The sequence below is a fragment of the Drosophila subpulchrella genome, chromosome X (genome assembly GCF_014743375.2).
Source record: "Drosophila subpulchrella strain 33 F10 #4 breed RU33 chromosome X, RU_Dsub_v1.1 Primary Assembly, whole genome shotgun sequence".
Lineage (NCBI taxonomy): Eukaryota > Metazoa > Arthropoda > Insecta > Diptera > Drosophilidae > Drosophila > Drosophila subpulchrella.
Genome location: NC_050613.1, coordinates 15,302,261 through 15,320,990, shown reverse-complemented (window position 1 = coordinate 15,320,990; position 18,730 = coordinate 15,302,261). Strand labels below are relative to the sequence as shown.

General features: G+C 38.4%; 2 protein-coding genes and 1 long non-coding RNA gene across 4 annotated transcripts in view; 2 read left to right on the top strand and 1 right to left on the bottom strand.

The window, feature by feature from the left end:
* LOC119557561 overlaps positions 1-11,014 on the bottom strand; it is a 120,706-nt gene extending 109,692 nt beyond the window's left edge. Inside the window, exons 1-2 of the long non-coding RNA XR_005220100.1 lie at positions 10,573-11,014; positions 10,159-10,415 (exon numbers count right to left, since the gene is read on the bottom strand). This is a non-coding gene — a long non-coding RNA (uncharacterized LOC119557561). The remainder of the gene's footprint in view (positions 1-10,158; positions 10,416-10,572) is intronic.
* A 48-nt stretch (positions 11,015-11,062) lies between these two features.
* LOC119557560 (venom carboxylesterase-6) lies at positions 11,063-13,570 on the top strand. Its single transcript, XM_037870346.1, has 4 exons — positions 11,063-12,058; positions 12,521-12,868; positions 12,932-13,224; positions 13,286-13,570. Exons 1-4 carry the CDS (start codon positions 11,153-11,155, stop codon positions 13,491-13,493), a joined length of 1,755 nt encoding a protein of 584 aa, XP_037726274.1. The 5' UTR covers positions 11,063-11,152; the 3' UTR covers positions 13,494-13,570.
* Positions 13,571-14,309: 739 nt separating this feature from the next.
* On the top strand, positions 14,310-18,344 carry LOC119557502 (L-asparaginase). Of its 2 annotated transcripts, XM_037870276.1 has the most exons (5): positions 14,310-14,743; positions 14,804-15,104; positions 16,358-16,593; positions 16,657-17,406; positions 17,474-18,344. In XM_037870276.1, the coding sequence occupies exons 2-5, from the start codon at positions 14,882-14,884 to the stop codon at positions 18,173-18,175; spliced, it is 1,911 nt and encodes a 636-aa protein (XP_037726204.1). In that variant the 5' UTR covers positions 14,310-14,743; positions 14,804-14,881; the 3' UTR covers positions 18,176-18,344. The 2 variants fall into 2 exon arrangements, with proteins under 2 accessions (XP_037726204.1, XP_037726203.1); XM_037870275.1 differs by having other exon boundaries at positions 14,310-15,104.
* The last annotated feature ends 386 nt before the right edge of the window (positions 18,345-18,730 follow it).

Here is an 18,730-nt window from a genome sequence, read left to right as displayed (position 1 = left end):
GAGTTTACAGTAGAATGTGACAGAATTCAACTCCAGGCTTTGATACTAATTTCTTTTTGATATTTGCCTATGGTTCTTTATTGTTTTAAATTCACACATTTACTTTAAAGCTGTTCCATTTACATCTTAAGATAATAATAATAATAATGTGTTATGGATTTCTTCCTTAAAAAGAATATTGTTGAACATCTTAAATAACAATTCAGTTGGTAATGTCCTTAGTACTATCTACAAAATCCACATTTCCAATGGGTTCTTCTACTTCGAACCCATTCCTTTTCTTTTGGCCATGTGAGTGGCGTCAGCTGCCATTGACCAAATAAAATCAGGGACCCGAAGGCCTCGCAAATCTCTCGCGATAGCTATCGACAGCAATCGAAATGAGTAAAGGGCATGAGTTATTTATGGCTTTTAAGTGACAGCCAGATCTGCTCCAAATCGGAATCGGCAAGAAGAATCCCAATACCAATACCAATACCCATTCCCATTCCCATCCCGAGCTGTCATCTTACATATGGAGATTTATTTCAGCTGCTAAGCGCATTTGTAAGCATTTTTAATAGAGTCCAAGTTCCAGATAGCCGGGACTCGAACAAGACGGTGGGGTGGTTCAACTACAGTGGGTTAAAGTGGCCAAGTGGAGTGAAGTGGGTGCGTTAGGCCTCCGGCAGTCAACAAATTTGGCTCAGATTTAACGTCGAGATTGTCGCATAACAAGATTTTTGCGGACACCCCATAAGCACACCAAGTTTTGGGTGTTCTTGGGAAGTGCTACAATTTCTTGAACCATTTTAAAGGTCATGCTTAAAGGTGTTTACATAAAAATTATTCATAATGATTTACAATAATTTCTATCTCTTGACATTTTTTTTAAATTTAAAACCTCTGTTAAGCATTGAAAACTTGTTGACTAATTCAACATTACTTAATATTTATATTGGATTTAGAAATTGTAACAGAAAAACGCAAATTTTGGGTTACATTGCCAAAATAATCACTTAAAACGGTGTCTAAAAATATGCAGTAAAAAATTCGTCTTTTGAAAAATCTTTATCGGACTTCCTAGTTTCAAAAAATTTGTTGCATACTTTTAGACACTATTTAAACTGATTTAAAAAACCAATTGATTTTAGTTGCACTTTTGCATGTATATAAGGTTCTCCAATTTTTTCTCTTATTTTTTCTTGGTTCTACAAATATCTCGCAGTCGAAGAACTGGGCTAAGGCATTTTAAGTGGTTTTTTAGCTTCTGCGTGACTTTAATGCCGGATGGGCGTTCGGAATTAACTTGGTTAGTGAGTGGAATGGAATGGTTTGGACGGGGTGCTCCAGTGGCAGTTGTGATTTCACTAATTTGTCGTCGTGTTGACTGTCAAATTGGATGCCATGTGTGGGTGTCATTAATGCCAACCCCCGAGAATGAAACGCAGAGACACGGAGACACAGAGACGACTCATTAATGCCACTCATCAAAACTATAACGAATGTTGAAGGGTCCATCCCTTCCCAAAGCCCCGGCCATCCCAAATCGGTCTATGGCCCCACATCAGCCCCTTTTCGAAATGCGTGAGAGACACATGAATATATCCTGGCTGGCACTATAAATTTGGGTTAGGTTTACCCCACAAAAAGCGACACAGACACAGACGGCGGGAAAATGTGTGTTTTTGTGCTGATGACGCTGCTGATGGCATTTGTCGCCGTTCTTTGGCCATTTCCATTCCAATTCCACTCCGTCGTCCTTCGTCCTTCGTCCTTTTCGCCCCGTCAAATAGGCATTCAGCTATTTTCGCGTAAATTGCTGCTAATTTTGTTTATCGCAGGACAATTATCCAAGCGAACGAACTGACAAATGAGCCGCACACTTGCCGCCCCCAAACACATACTCACACAACCTCTCGAAGGACATGTGTGTGTGTGTGTGGAAAACCTTTGTTTCGGAATTGAAGCCCGCAGAGTATCAATACTTTGGGTAACCGATGTTCCCATGCTAAAATTAGTTCATTCATAAGCTAAACAAATATAAAACAAAAAAATATTATAATTTTAAAAATCCCAAAGCCCGTTTTAAAATCTTAATATGGCACTTCCCACATATTTTTTAATAGTAGGCTAAAACTAGCTATTAAAGAAATCATTTTTTAAAAATTACCTATATTATTATAAACATAAAAAGAGGTTTTCCGCATATTTTAGAATTTAAACAATTTTTTTGCACCTAAAAATCTCAAACATATTGCAATTGTGTGAATATATCAAGTGGCACTGCAACAAATTAGTTCATTTATTAGCTAAACAAATATAAAACAAAAAACTTATTATAATTTTAAAAATCCCAAAGCCCGTTTTAAAATCTTAATATGGCACTTCCCACATATTTTTTAATAGTAGGCTAAAACTAGCTATTAAAGAAATCATTTTTTAAAAATTACCCATATTATTATTAACATAAAAAGAGGTTTTCCGCATAATTTAGAATTTAAACAATTTTTTTCCACTTAAAACTCCCAAACATATTGCGATTGTATGAATATACCAAGTGGCACTGCAACAAATTAGTTATTAGCTAAACAAATATAAAACAAAAAAATATTATAATTTTAAAAATCCCAAAGCCCGTTTAAAAATCTTAATATGGCACTTCCCACATATTTTTTAATAGTAGGCTAAGACTAGCTATTAAAAAAATCAATTTTTTTAAATTACCTTTAATATTATAAACATAAAATGGGGTTTTCCGCATATTTTAGAGTTTAAACATTTTTTTTTCCACCTAAAATTCCCAAACATATTGCAATTGTGTGAATATATCAAGTGGCACTGCAACAATAAGTAGACCTTCCCCGCACCTTTTTCATACCCCTGCCCCCAAGAATTTCTACCAGCCGTTTAACACTAACTAAGCCGCTTACTTTCCCAGCGACTTTCTAATACAACAAAAGGAAAGCGGTCCGAAAAAAAAGAAAAGAAAAATAATGCCCTGTGTCCCTGGAAGCACAAGGTATAAAAAAATAGAAGGTGGTGGTGGTTGCAGGGGCGACCAAGTTAAGAAATCAAACAGCCGACATAAATAACATTTTAATTTAAATACGGCAGGACACGACAATATTTTTTTGCCGTTAAGGTAAGCAGAAGGTACAACAATAACAACGATGGGGACAACAAGGACAGCGGGCAAAAAAAAAAAATACATATTTAAACAGGATCTCGCCCGAGAAGCAAACAAAATTAAACAGCACAATAAGCAGATGGGGCGGTTGGAGGGTGGGGAAAGCGCAGTCAACAGTGGGGAAGTAAATTTTATTTTAAAATAAATTTATCGCCTTATCCGTTGTCCACGGCAGCCGCGGCAGGAATATCAGGAACAGAAAACTGAAACAGGAACAGCGCCAGAGTCAAGTTCTGCCATATCCTTACAGAGGGTATTACGACGTGTTCACTGCATTGCAATCTTAATGCATTCGTTTTTATTAAGGTGTAAAAAATATTTTTTAATAATATTGGACTTCTTAAAACTTTAGCATAACGAGTTTTCATAATAATCTTACAACTTTATAAAAAAATACTTGAGGAAAAATGATAATACCAATAAAAATTATAGTATTTTTAAAAATACGTTTTGGATTAACAATAAGAAAAGAGGATTAAAGGTAAGAATTTAAAAAAAGGAATGATATTATTAAATATTTTTGGAACATTTAATGCATTTAATACACTTATTATAGTACATGAATCCATTTAACCTTTTTTTTTTTTTTAGAATATTTCTTTTGTGTTAAGTTAAGTTTTAGTGGTTCGTAAGAAAAGGCTAAAGATATATAAACCTTTCTTAACCAATGATATCTTTGGATTAGCTATATTAGAATAAAGGAAAAAGTAGAGCACTCGATAAAAAGTATCTTGGTTTTAAGGATATTTTTGTATCAGCTATAATAAAAACGTAAAAAGAATAGTATACTTATTTTGATGATATTTTTGGTATCAGTTATATTCAAAACGTTGAAAGTGGAGTATACGAAATAACGTTTCTTGATTTTGATGATATTTTTGGGATCAGTTATATTAAAACGTAAAGAGAAGGCATAAAATAAAACGTTTCTTAACTTTCATAATATTTTTTGGATAACCTATATTAAAAACGTAAAACTAGAGCATACTATTAAACGTTTCTTGATTTTAATGATATTTTTTGGATCATCTATTTTAAAAACGTAAAGCGACTTAGTGTTTTTTGATTTTGATGATATTTTTTGGATCGGCTACACTTAAAACGTGAAAGGTAGAGCATACGATAAAACGTTTCCTGATTTTTAGAATATTTCTCGTTTTGCTTCCTTTGGCTTGGCTGCAGTGCCCCATAGCGGCTATTGCCGGACAGCCAAGGAACACATGAGACCGGGAGGTGGGATGCGAAAGTGGGCGGGGAAGTGGGATGGCAACTGCCACCCGCTGGCAGCTGGACAAGGACGAGGACGAGGACACCGACACGGATGTGGACTGCGGACTGCGGATGCGGATGCCAGAGCGGAGTCCCAGCACGAGAGCTTCATTTGAACGAAATGAAATCATAATGAGATTTTTGCGTTCGTTTTTTGTCGCCGCAGAGGGAGAAAAGATGCCTGGGAATGAAAACGGCAATGGGAATGGGAATGGGATTGGGGATTGGGAATGGTAATGGGATGGTTTGCTTTGGTTTGGTCTGGTTTGAGGGTAGTGCCAACCGACGGAAGCAGCAATTGCCATTGCCATTGCCATGACCATGGCATCGCGTAATGACAAAAATTCATAATTGGATAAAGAAGCGGACGTGTGCTGTCCCATCCATAAAACGCAAGCCGAGATTGAAATTCAAGAGCTTTTAAAGTGAACCAGCTTAGGTATTAGCCTCGCCAAATGGCCAATAAATTGTACAAGTACTTGTCAAACGAAAATAAGAAATATATTTGAAAGGATTTTAAAGATTAGGTAAGACATCATTTCACTGCATAGATAAAATGCTAAAGATAATTTTTACAATTTATTCTTTTAATATAATATAAATACTGTTTAAGGTGTTTCGGCTCATTACATAATCGCCATATTATGCCCATTAATGGCTTCCCTTATTCTCATTAACATCAATTAAAGCCTAATCAAATATGTGGCCCTCGTAACTGTTGATTCCTTGACATGCCAACGAATATTTGATGGTAAATCAAACCAAATTGCCGCTCATAAACCACAATTTAATGGGATACCCAGTCTCCTGGACTGCGTAGCCCCCTTTTTTTGGCCTTATGGCAATTGTGCACTTGATTGTTAGCGGCTTGTTGGGCAGCCAACAGGGCGGATCATCCCAGACCGCAATACCCATACCGCCTGCCATATGGCCAACAATATGGTTGTTGGCTGTTGTCGGTTGTTCGCCGCTGGTTGTTGGCCAATTGTTGTGATTGTTGGCAATGCAAAATGCCAGGCATTCGGATGCACTGGCGCGTAATCCGCAGCCGGCAATCGAGAGAACGACTTGAGAATTCACTTGACTCGAAATGAAAGAATCTGAAAAGAGCACAGCGAACCAATGGAAATAATATAAAGGTGGGCCTCCATGGCAAAAAAAAAAAACGGGAACGGTAGGGAAAAAAACAATCGCTTACAACACAAAAGCAACAATATATGTTGGCTTTTATTGTATATCCCAGAGATGAGCTCATTTAAATTTTGGTTTAATTATTTCTTTTTAAAGTTTAAAATTTTTATTTGGGATGAATTTTAGAACTATTTCTTTTTCGTAAAAATGCACTTGTTTCTAGACTTTTTGACCCACTTTCTTGACATTTTGAGCCTTCAAAGTGTTAAAATATTTATACAAATAAATTGATTCTAAAATAAAGCAATAAGAAACTATAAATATCAAATGAGTCACTTATATACATTAACCATCCAATGATATTTTAATTTAAAATATTTAAAAACCCATGCCAATATTCTGAAAATTTGATTAACCTATTTTTTTGATTGAGCCTACAAATAGGCTGTGATATGTTTCGTAAAAAGAAAGTCGAAAAACAATAATGCAAAGCATACTTTTAGACACCTTAGCTATTTTTCTATACTTTTCACATTTCTCATAAAAGTTCTTTTGTTTTACCCCCACTTGTTTTGAAATATTGTCCTTAAGAGGCTGTGTTTTGTGATGCATTCGATTTGTATTAAACCAAGCTGAATAACTAAATTTGCCACTGACATTTCGCATGTCTGCCGTTGGTAATTGTATTAACTACACATGTGCTGGAATATCGGGAGTGTGGAGCATCAGCTGCCACAACTAATTAACCGGGACCCACATGCATAGGCAAACTACGTTAATGGAGTGCGTAATGGGTTAATTTTGGCCTGGCAATTCCGCAACACCCACTCTTTTTGCGAAACACCCACACTCTTTCACTCGTTAGCCGTCTGTCAATGTTTGCACTTTTGTTTAGCAAGGACAGGAGGTTTGGGTGGTGGTTTAGTTGTGGGCGGTGGGTAGTGGGTGGTGGGTGGTGGGTGGTGCCTTCTCCAGTGAAACGTGGAACGTGTCGACGTCACAGTCAGCGGGAAAACCAAAAGTCGGATTCAGATTCTCATTCAGCGGCAAAGTCACCGCGTTGACGACAAGTTAATCACATCGTGTCCAATCAGGCGAGCTAATCCCTCTGACAGGCTTCGACATCCACATCCACATTCTCTGACTCTGAGAATCTGACTCCGAATCCTAAGCTGCTCTTTATTTTGATATTTTCCTAAACATACATACACTACCCATCAAAAGGGGAAAGTAGGTTGTATGTAATACTTTCTGAATCGAACTTCATATCAATATTTCCTGAAATTAAGACAGTCTAAGACAGTTTAAGACTATTTATATATTTAAGTCTTCGGTTTCGACAGTGAAATATACAAATAATCGGGGATGTCACACAAATCGCTGTGGTTCACTTTAGAATGCCTCTTTGTCGGCGCCTAAAAGTATGCAACACTATATTTTAAACTCAAAAGTACCATCGAATCGTTCAAAAACACGACTGAACTTTTTTCACTGCATACTTTTAGGCACCTAAAATGACATTCAAAAGAGATTTTTGAGAAAAAGTATCATAATATTAAGTACTTATTTTTTCCTTAGGATAGCGTATTCAAACTTCTTGGTAACTCGCCATAAACTCTCCCTGGGCTCTGATTATTATTACTATTATGGATGTAAACCTGGCAACATCTGCTGCATATCAATTTGTTGGCTCCGACTTGGAACGCTTAAACTGATCCATGTCAGGTCACCACGACCTAAGCCCATAGGAAAAGTTTTTTTTTTTATTTTGGGTTATTGGACTTAGGCGGATAAGTCCGTTCCGGACATTGGCAATTTGCATTTCCCGATTCAACATCATCGACATTTCCTAGTGGCCAATTATCGCTTAAGCTCTCTGTCCTGCTTCTGTTTTTTTTTCGGGTGGCTTTAAAGTTGAGATGGGCATGGAAAATCGGAGGGGGTGATGCTGGGCGACTTGGCCTGTTTAAAAATTCGTTTAAATTCCATTGCCGAAAGTGGCTTGTCCCTTGTTGGCAAAGTCAAAAGCAAAGTGGAGAGAAGTAAAGGCTGGGAAAATATGCAGCAACCGCGAAATTGAAATTTTGGCTTCGCCTGCCGCGGCGGCTTCTTGGCATTGTTGTGAAAAATCGGCGTTGGGATGGGTGCTCACCACCTGATCCTAAGTAAATACCAGGACAAGCCGGGCGGCAGCCAAAAAGGACACCCAGATATCCATGCATGTGACTGGATATTTATATTCCCTTTTCCTGCTTTTATTTTTTTTTTTTTTTTTTTTTTGGATATTATGCCTCGCGAGTTGGCTTTTCTTTTTAATTAAATGAAACCAGAGGAATTGACCCAAAACGCAGAATAAATAAATATTTACGGAAGGGATGAGGATTTTTTCTCCTCATCCTCCTTCTGAGCATCTGTTGTTCCATGTTTGCCGCTTGTTTTTGTTAATAATTATTTCACTTTTTCGGTCGAAGGAGGTGGAAAGAATTCAAAAGATGCCGCATAGCCATTGTTTACTGTGGAAACAAAACCAAAACGCAGCGCACAACAATCATGTACGAAAGAAAAAACAACAATAAATATTTCACCTTCAATAAATCATTTTCAATTTCGCTGTTGGGCAGCAAATCCCCTTTACACCTTTGCCCCAAACGAAAAAAAAGGGTTTCTTGTCAACCCCAAGAGTTTTCCCCTTTTTTAACCCCAAAATTGAACAAATTTAAATCGAAAATATGTTTAAATAAAATGAAAGTGTCTTAAAATCATAAAGGTTTTTAGGTAAAATTTTAAACACTGGTTGTTGGAGCAAATAAATAAAGAGGGTCCCTTAAGATCATATTTTCCGAAATGCATATGGAATTATAGCTTTATAAAATCATTGAACTTCCAAGACCAGGTACGCATTTAATATAAACAAATAACTAGATTTGACAGCAAGTCGTAATATTACCATTTTACACATATGAGGTTTTGAGTAAAGTGATTTGTGGACCGGTTTAAGGTACTCTTTGAAGAAAACCTAGTCGAATAACCGGTTGTGGGTCACAAAGTAAGCATTTATGATTTATTTTTCGGCTGGACAAGGGATATGAATTAAGTCCTTGAGTCATCCCCAGTCACCACTGCCCATCTCCATATGCAACCAGATATATAGTTACTTGGTAACACATATCAATTTGGTTTGGCTTGTTTGTTTGCTTGCTTGCCGGCTGATAAATTGGCACTCAAGTGGATTAAAATTGTTTGCAGCTAAATGAATCTGTGTGCCCGGTCTGGACATTTGTCAGGATGGCAATAGAAAGGTGATTTCGGGGTGGTGCAGCATATCATGTCTGCGTCGCATATTAGTTTCAAAAAAAAAAAAAGAAGGTAAGTTCAAGTCAGGTTATGAATTAAAAAAGGGCCTCCGTTCGAAAGGAAAGTTGTGTGCCATGACGAGCTCTATTAGAAATTCCCCAGTTATGTAATTTTTTACCTCATCAGCGGCTCTCTCTCCGTGGTAACTTCAAAGGGTCCTATTAGCTCGACGGCATTTTTCGGCATGCAAAGGCATTTTTTAAGTGCGCTTCTTCATCTCACATCGCATTTCATCTCGGGTCAGTTCATCTCCCCGCCGCATTTTTATTCTGCTTTAACAACTTTCAAGTTTCGGGTTTTATTTTGTTTTTTTTTTTTTTTTTGATATATATGTATGTACATTTATTTGGTGGGCTCGACTCACCGGCACATGTTTTTCATGTTCATAAAAACGCTCAGATGAATTCGTAAAAATGTAAATTAGCAGATTTCTTCATCGTTGGTGCTCTCGCATTATAGGGTTTTGCCACACTCAAAAAATATCACATAACGTATTTGCTTTAGCTTAGAAATAGACCCAAGTGTTTTAGGCAATTTGTATACTCTTTCAATAAGAAGTTTGCAACGTAATGAAGGAGACGTTTCCGACCCAGTGAATTATATAGCTGACATAGGAACGATCGGAAAATTAAAGCTTCGTTGTTTTTGATTAACTTATATTTGAGGTACAAAATTATTTAAAGATTTTGGAATTGCATGATAACTCCATGATATAGTTTAAACTGCAGGGGTATATAATTTCATTCATGTTAATTGCAGGCACAGTCTAGTTTTGTGATAAGAACTAACTAACATTCCAAAAAATTGGGATATATAATTTTCTAAGATTTAATCAAAATTATATTTTTCTGAGTGCTTACAAATTCTTTCGATTGCTTAGAATTCTTAGACCGATCCAAGGCCAAAGCTAGGATCGTTATAACACCATTTCAAACTAGGAAAGTTGTAGTATCGTTCGCGTGTTCCCCACTGATTATGCAAAGTCATTCACAGACCAACGATAACCACATTAAGTCATTAAGACGCAGACACTGGGATCAGATGAACAAAGATAGATATAAAAAATATATAAACATTAATCACCAAAATATGACAAGGCAATAGAGAAGATCCCCTTGGATAATAAATAAAAAATAAAAAAGTTCCCACAAATATACTTAAGAGTATAAGGTTAATAAAATTTAAAATGACAAAAGCAAATGATTGCATAAATATTTATAAAAATAGGTACTTACATGTTCCATCATTTTAAAACATGGGTAAATATTTTCATATAAGGACGTCTCCATTTCATCAAATTTCGAAGCTTTATACCAGCGGTCGGCAGCGTCCCATTAAGCGGGCATAGGAAATAGCTCTGCTCTTCCTCTGCCAGCACACGTATAACGTCGCCACTCACAAATTAAAGATAAAATGTCGTTGTTTTCCGTGCCGACCGCTGTATTATAATAATAGATTGATACATCCATCAGATAGATAAGGTTTAACAAACCTGTCAATAAACAGATTGAGTAATATAATTAGATGAGATTATAGCTCTACCCACTAAGTGATCTCTTTCAAAATTGTATTTATTTTGCAGAAATTCACTCGCGGGTAATAATATCATGATAATAAATTAAAAAACAGTGCGAAATTGCCTGATTTACACATCTGAAACCACGGTTTTCGGCTTGATTTGACCAAATTTGCGCAGTGTTCCAAAACGAAACTTAAACATCAGAAATTGATGTCGATGCTTGATGTGGTGCTGTTGCCGATGTTGATGCTGATTACGCTGCTAAGTGGCAAAAAATATTTCGATCCGCGCACTTCGGCATTTGCATACCCTGCCACAAGTAATATTATTTCCTATAATTAAGAAAATATGTTATCAGTAAACTTATACCAGATAATTTTAAGAACTTAAACAAATAAATTAAAATGAGTTTTCTTTTCAAAATGTATGTCTGAAAGGAAGCGATTTGATTAGTTTTTCCAAGATAGAAAATAGATCATAATCATTGAATTAAAAAACATAGAGTTTTCGAAATGCTTACCATATTTAAAACACTCCGTTAAGGCTATCAAAAATAGGCAAAATTAATGAGCTAAGTAAACAAGTTCGCTAAACAAGTTCGCTTCGGAAGCTGGCCTACTGAGATTGCTGGCTATATGATGATGGTGTAATCTTAAAACTACTGCAGCAGCGAAATCAGTCTGAAGTCGAACTTCAAGCGCGGGGATACGATGACAAGAAACGCTGGCCCATGGTCGATTGGTCTGGTGATTCTGCTGTGCATTTTGGTCCAGTGGAGCGATGGACGCAACTCGCAGAGTCTGCATGTACGTTTGTCCCACGGCGGCTGGTTGATTGGACGCCATTTGACCACCCACAATGGTCGGCACATGCGGGCATTCATGGGTGTCCCTTATGCAGAGCCACCACTCGGGGATTTACGTTTCCGTGCGCCCGTCGCAAAGGCCTCCTGGGAGGGCGAACGTTTGGCCATCAAAGATGCACCCATCTGCCTGCAGCGGGATCCCTTCCGTCGCGACATGATTATCGAGGGTTCCGAGGATTGTCTATATCTAAATGTTTACACGCCGGAGAGGCCAAGGAATAATGGTTCCTTGCCCGTGATGGTGTGGTTCCATGGCGGCGGATGGCAGTGTGGCTCCGGTATTAGCAGCTTTTACGGTCCGGACTTTCTTCTGGATCACGACATCGTCTTGATTTCGGCCAACTTCCGATTGGGACCCTTGGGTTTCCTTAGCACGGAGACGCTGGATTGTCCCGGTAACAATGGCTTAAAGGATCAACTGGAGGTCCTGCGCTGGGTTCGTGAGAATATCGCATCCTTTGGCGGTGATCCAAATAGTGTTACAGTCTTTGGCGAGAGCGCTGGAGGCGCCAGTGTCACCTATCACATGCTGTCGGAGAAGTCACGCGGCTTACTGCATCGTGGCATCGCCCAATCCGGAACTTATTTCAATCCCTGGGCGCAGCCTGCTCATAAGGGAGTGGCCGCTGGAAGGGCCACCAAGTTGGCAGAGTTGGTGGGCTGCGAATCCGCCGGAGAATGGCCGGAAAAACTGGAGTGCCTGCGCCAGAGGCCAGCCGAGGACATCGTGGCCTCCTTATACGACATGTTTGTAAGTTGTCCCCCTTTAAAATGATTGGAATTTAATTAATTTAGTGAATTTAAAAAGTTTTTAAACGGTAAAAATTTATAGAATTAAGGTAACAAGTTCTTCAAGGTCAAGAAGATAATGCTTAGAAGATTTTTATATTTCTTGAATTCATATTTCTTCCTTTTAAATGTGAATGTAAATGATACATCAAGTTTTAAGTTTTACCCATTTGAATATGAGTTTTATAAATAACAAAAGTTACCATAGATCAACTATTGTTACAATACTTTTGTTATATCTAACAAAGTATTGTATACATGTATAAGTATGTATGTGCCAATAGCTGAACTTTTGTGAGCTTTGTGCTAAAATTTGATGCGATATTGACTAAGGGATAGTACAATGAAACCTTTTAAGTTGTTATTAAACAAATTAGGTGAAGGGAAAACCGAAGCATGACATCGAACTTCTGTTTTTTTGCAGGTCTGGGATTTTGACCCAATGATACCTTTCCCACCAGTGATCGAACCGGAGCACGAGGATGCCTTTCTTACTGTGCCACCTCGCCAGGCGCTAAGGCCTCATGGATTGGCACTGCCACTCCTTGTGGGCGCCACCGCCGAAGAGGGTCTGTTGAAGACGGCCGCCCTGATCAATCTTCCCCAGCTTTTGGACGAGTTCAAGTCCCAGTTTGACCAGGTTCTGCCCGTCGTTCTAAACTACGATCACCACGAGGATTCCGTTCGGCAGAGGATAACGCAGCGCATCGAGAGCTTTTACTTCAAGGCGGGCCATGATTACGATAAAGTGAATCACCAGAATTTGACCGATGTAAGTGGGAATTGGAAACAATGTATTAATATTATCATATGATTATGTAAATTTTAATTTTAGCTAATTTCGGATGGATGGTTTGTGGCGGGAATTGATGAATACTTACGCCTCCGGGTGTCCCAAGAGGGCGTGGCCCCCACATATGTCTATCTGTTCGATCACAAGGGCGCCGCCAGCTTTACGGAGATTTTCAAGGGCGGCCGGAATGAGTTCTACGGCACGTGTCATGCGGAGGAGCTCCAGTATTTATTCCCCATTGGTCGGGAGCTTTTTGTCAGTGCTGTTCCGACCCAGAAAGATCTGGAACTCCGCAAATTGATGCTCAATTTGTGGGTTAGCTTTGCGGAAACCGGGTAGGTTCCAATATAATATACCTGATTTTAAGACCGCAACTAATGGTGTTCCTCCTCATAGCAATCCGAATCCCAGGAATGCCAGCTTCCATTTGCCCAACTGGAGCCCTGCTTCCAGTTATCCAGTGGAATATGCCCGCTTGGGCACCAAGATCGAGGATTCCACATCCATTTTCCAGCTGGAAAATGAGTTATTGCAACAGCGTGCCGATTTTTGGCGGGATTTGCAGCCCCATTTGCCCGCCACCCACGCCCACAACGAGCTATAGTCCTTACCGAGTCTTTATCCAAATATATTCCATAATCAATTTCATTAAACCGACGCTTAGATCGTTCACACCAATATTTCCACAAACCACAAGTTGTTTTCATTTTTCTTTTCTTGCTTTGGAATTTTACCGCCAAGCATAACGGGGCTAGAAAGCTGCCAGACTTCTAAAAAAAAACTTGGGCTGCCAGAGTGATGGATATTAGTATTCTAGCTTTTTTTGAGGAATAACTTTTGGTAGAGATTATTGATATCTTAAGATTAATACAAATGCATTATGAAACCACAATGTCATGGAATATTTTAAATGTTATACATACAAATTATTATAGACATAGACAATAGAAAGTAGGAAAGGTTCAAATAGTATTATTTATTAAAAACACTCAAAAAGTATTCCCACTGTGTTTCGGAAATTTTTAGCCAATGGTGAATACTTTTCAATTTTACAAAAAATATATTGTATTGGGTAAATTTATCTTATATTATATATTATTTTATGAGTAGATAATTTTTCTAGTTTATAAAACATGCAATGTACATTTTACACGACTTAGCGCTAAAGTAATTTCTGCAGCAATCCTGATAAACTTGTAATTTAAAATGGATCAAAGACTTTTATAATTCTATAATTCTATAATTCGTAAGAAATACAACAATTTAGTTCCATAAGTTTAATTTTTTTTAAACAGCTGTTAGCTTTTTTCTAGCTTTTACCATGTATCGATATCCGTTGATCTGGCAACGCCCAATACAGCATTACCAAATCGTTAGAAAACCCTTAGAAAGTGTAAACAAATCAATACAGAAAGCAGAGAGATTAGTTCTATATATAGAAAAGTAGTGAAGGCGAACAAATAGATGATACTTATGGTGTTAAAATAAACTGTGAAACAGTACAGGATTTACTTTTCAAATTTTAATAAAAATTACCATGAAAATTTGAAATAAAACGCGAACGAACACGTCTATCGATAGTCGCCCAGCTGATGCGTATTTATTTATGGTCAAAATATAGTTATCAGCGGAATTTCATTTGAATTTCATTAGATTAGTCATATACGTCATGGGCCAACGTCTTGTGTGGTTATCTATATAAACGATTGCGCCGTAGTGTTTTGGACTTTTAGTTTCAATTTCCTTTACGAAAGAACTCGGAAACCACGTGCTATATCGTCGAACCCCCGCGAATTATTATTATATTCGATCCGGATTTAACCGATAACGAGCTGGCCAAATAAAAAATCAAAGGCACGGTTTGTTAATGGATTTTCTATTTACGCCCCGTAACGAAGCCAACTAATAATCTAGTGATAAGGCGAAATCGCAACCGGTGCTCCCTAGTCCGTATACCGAATTCCGTACTTATTTGTTACTATCAAGTGAGCCATGGCCGCGAACGGAACGGCGATTCCCACCCTGAAGACCAATGGTCATGAGAGGCTAACCTCGCTGGACAAGAGTATGCCCCCGGCATCACCCACTCTGCCGAGTCCCACCATCCGGCGAAACAAAAGTGACGGGAAGCTGATGGCCCAGGATGTGAAGGAAGCCCGAGTAAAGGTCATCTATACGGGCGGAACCATCGGAATGGTGCGCAACGAACGGAATGGTAAACACCCCACCAATAACTATTGGGATTTAATATAATATAATAGTACTTAATGATATTTTGATAGGTTATAAATCATAAGTACTTATTTTAACAATATTCGGAGTCATTATAATTCATTAACTTGATTTGATTTATTTTGAAGATTAAAAGAACATTTTATTTTTAATGCTTATACATAAATTTGTAATTTGTGGTATTTAATTTTGTATATTTTAATATCATAAGTTGAAACCAAAGGAAACAAAAAGGAAAAAGAAATCCGGAAACCACAATCTAACTAGATATCATATCTTATGATATATTGTATTTTTATAACCAAGAGACCGGAGCCTCCAAAAAAAAAACCTAGATAAGATAGTGTTACATTTTTGCCATACACCTAAATAATAGTTTGATTGAATTGAGGATGACAGGCTTTATTTGCTAGGAGATAAGGTAAAAAATTAAGATAATTTATTGTACGCAACTAAGTTTATTTGCACTTAAGTATCACACCTAGGTATTTCCCATAACATTTACAGGTTGTATTTACAAGTAGGCACTCATTGAATGCAAGTTATATGTGATCAACAGTTTGCCGCTTGTTGATGTCTACAAATATTGAGTAATATTATTTATTTGTTGGTATTACGTATTCTAATTAGGATTTCAATAAAACAAACATTGAATACACGAAGCGTGACAATCAATTATTTTAACACTGACTGATTAATAGTTTAATTTGCGATAAGGTCTAGTTTAAATAATATTGATTGACATATAAAGCGTAGATCCTTATAATATGTTTTAAAAGTTAATCTTTAAATGACGCAAAAGCTGATGAAATTGAATCAGGTTTCTTGTTTTTATATCAAAGAAGCAAAAGAAGCAAATGTTAACAAAAATGCACTAATACGTAGAAAATATATAAATATTTATAAAGCTTTAATTATATTTTCTAGGAAATCAACTTATCTCTTAATGACAAAAGTTGTTTTTAGTGTTGCACTTTAATATAAATTCTTTGATAATGATGACAGAAAGTCAAGAAGTCATAAAACTCACGTATTAAATTTGCTGAAGGACGCACTTTCCTTACAAAGTCCTTAAGAATGCCACGAACTATGTTTTAAGGACATGATAAAAATGTATAAAAGTGCCGATATTAGAGGGAATATATTTAAAAAATAGCATTGCGAATTGGATAGGTAATTTAAGGCCTTAAATTGTATATTTATGTATCTTTAACAATATTTTGTTAACCATTTCAGTGCTGGCTCCCATTCCCAATGCCCTGGTGCGAAGTATTCGCAAATATCCCAACATTCACGACGAGGACTACGCTTTGCGTCGCTTTGGAGCATCTGCATCGATGGCTCCGCTAGTTCTGCCCTTCGTTCAGGGCGTGGATCGTAGGATTATTTACCAGATCACGGAATACACACCTCTGCTGGACAGCAGCAATATGACGATGAACGATTGGGCCAGAATAGCCAGCGATATTCAGGTACTTTATAGTTTTCTAATAAATCCTTTTCCTAAAAATAATAATATTTTTTATATTTTCCAGCAATCCTACGAGTTCTTCGATGGTTTTGTGGTGCTCCATGGCACCGACACACTTTCCTACACAGCCTCTGCATTGTCCTTCATGCTGGAGAACCTGGGCAAGACGGTGATCATCACGGGCTCCCAAATTCCAATCTTCGAGACGCGAACCGATGGCAAGGACAATTTTACCTCAGCATTGATTATAGCCGGCAACTATGTGATTCCGGAGGTTTGCATCTTCTTTGGGCACAAGTTGATGCGCGGCAATCGAACGGTGAAGGTCAGCTCGAATGCCCTGGATGCCTTCGATTCACCGAATGTGCCACCGCTGGCGAGGATCGGCATCGATGTGAATGTGGACTATCGTCTGATCTTTCGGCCGTGCAGCATAGAAAGGTTCAGCGTTCACTTAAATCTAGATGAGAATGTGGGTTTGTTGCGAATCTTTCCCAGCATTTCGCACTCCACATTTCGGGCATTCCTGGCGCCGCCAATTCGAGGTGTTGTCCTGCAATCGTTCGGATCTGGTAATATCCCATCGAACCGAAAGGATCTGATCGATGAACTGCGGGCGGCCGCCGAGCGGGGCGTGATCATCATCAATTGTACGCAGTGTCCCAATGGAACAGTGGCGGAGATCTATGATACGGGCAAGGTGCTCTGCGATGTGGGCGTGATTCCCGGCTTCGATATGACGCCCGAGGCGGCGCTGTCCAAGCTGGCCTATGTGATCGGCAAGGAGGAGTGGTCACTGGAGGTCAAGAAGGAGGTAATTTGGGGTTATTTATATATTTTTAAAGTATATACATATATTTTAATATGATTTCTTTTCTCAGATGATGCAGTCAAACATAAGGGGCGAACTGACCTCCTTGAAGGCTCCAAAGATGGAGGACTACGACCTGGTGGATGCGGTGGCCAGATCATTGCACTTATCTTCGCCGCAGGAACTGGATCAGCTGGGCGAAACCCTCTTTCCGGCGATGATAAATGCCGCTGTGGCAGAGGGTGATCCCAAAAAGATTAATAATCTGAAGGCCTATGGTGCCGATTTATCGGGCACGAATCATGACCAGCGGACTGCCTTGCACTTGGCCTGTCAGCTGGGCAACGTGGAGATCGTGAAGTACCTTCTACAGAATGGAGTGTCCGTGCATGTGAGGGACCGCTATGATCGCACTCCGCTGCTGGAGGCCGTGTCAACCGATAGCCACGAGATTATCCAGCTGCTCATCAATTGTGGCGCCCACCTGACCGGATCTTCGCGAGCGGTTGGCGAGCAGCTGTGCGCGGCAGCTGCTCGAGGATCGTTGGTCAGGCTGAAGTCCTATCAATATGCCGGTGCCGATCTCGCCCAGGCGGATCCTTCGGGCAGGACGGCCCTGCATGTGGCAGCGCTGCATGGTTTCCCGGAGGTGGTGCAATATGTTCTGCCCTATTTCGAGAATACCAACGAGAAGGACATGCTGGGGCTGACAGCCTTGGACTACGCGGAGCGCGGTGGACATGCAGCGGTTATAGAGGCTCTAAAAAAGTAGAGAATAACTCAGGAATTTCTCGTACAAATCTCTTCCGAATCATAACTCAAATTGTTCCTTAGCGCATACAAAAAAAAACATCTTAAACTAATGGATTTTTTTCTCCCAGATTTTCAAACTAAAATCTCTAGAGACTTTTGTGACACCCCAAGTCTCGATATTCAGTACTTAAGTGTTGCATCTAGTCTAATGATTGCTTATTATCTATTTCGTATAGCTCAGATATTTTATTGTATGTTTAACATAACGTAGTTAAAAGTTCTTTTGTCTTTGTCAAAGTGGCATCCCTCACTTGACCTCGTTTTTAGTAGTCTTAGTTTATGTATGAATTCATTAAATCCAATGTTATTAATTGTAAACCCTTTTTTTTAATACCCTATAACGCCACATTGTTGAAGAATAATTTAAAAAGTCCATAATTGAACATCGATAAATTGTATATAATATATAAATATATTTAAAACGTTGAGCATTTTACATTTATATCTTGGTTTTTTGACATATATGGGCGGCGAGTTCATTAGTATATAAGTATATCATTCTTTAATTTAAATC

What these genes read in the sequence shown, in the direction of transcription:
- LOC119557560 (XM_037870346.1), top strand. Translation starts at nt 11,153, where the DNA reads ATGACAAGAAACGCTGGCCCATGGTCGATTGGTCTGGTGATTCTGCTG. An exon ending in CCTCCTTATACGACATGTTT is followed by an intron (nt 12,059 to 12,520) that starts GTAAGTTGTCCC and finishes GTTTTTTTGCAG; the next exon opens with GTCTGGGATTTTGACCCAAT. An exon ending in GTTAGCTTTGCGGAAACCGG is followed by an intron (nt 13,225 to 13,285) that starts GTAGGTTCCAAT and finishes TCCTCCTCATAG; the next exon opens with CAATCCGAATCCCAGGAATG.
- LOC119557502 (XM_037870276.1), top strand. Translation starts at nt 14,882, where the DNA reads ATGGCCGCGAACGGAACGGCGATTCCCACCCTGAAGACCAATGGTCAT. An exon ending in GGTGCGCAACGAACGGAATG is followed by an intron (nt 15,105 to 16,357) that starts GTAAACACCCCA and finishes TAACCATTTCAG; the next exon opens with TGCTGGCTCCCATTCCCAAT. An exon ending in GAATAGCCAGCGATATTCAG is followed by an intron (nt 16,594 to 16,656) that starts GTACTTTATAGT and finishes TATATTTTCCAG; the next exon opens with CAATCCTACGAGTTCTTCGA.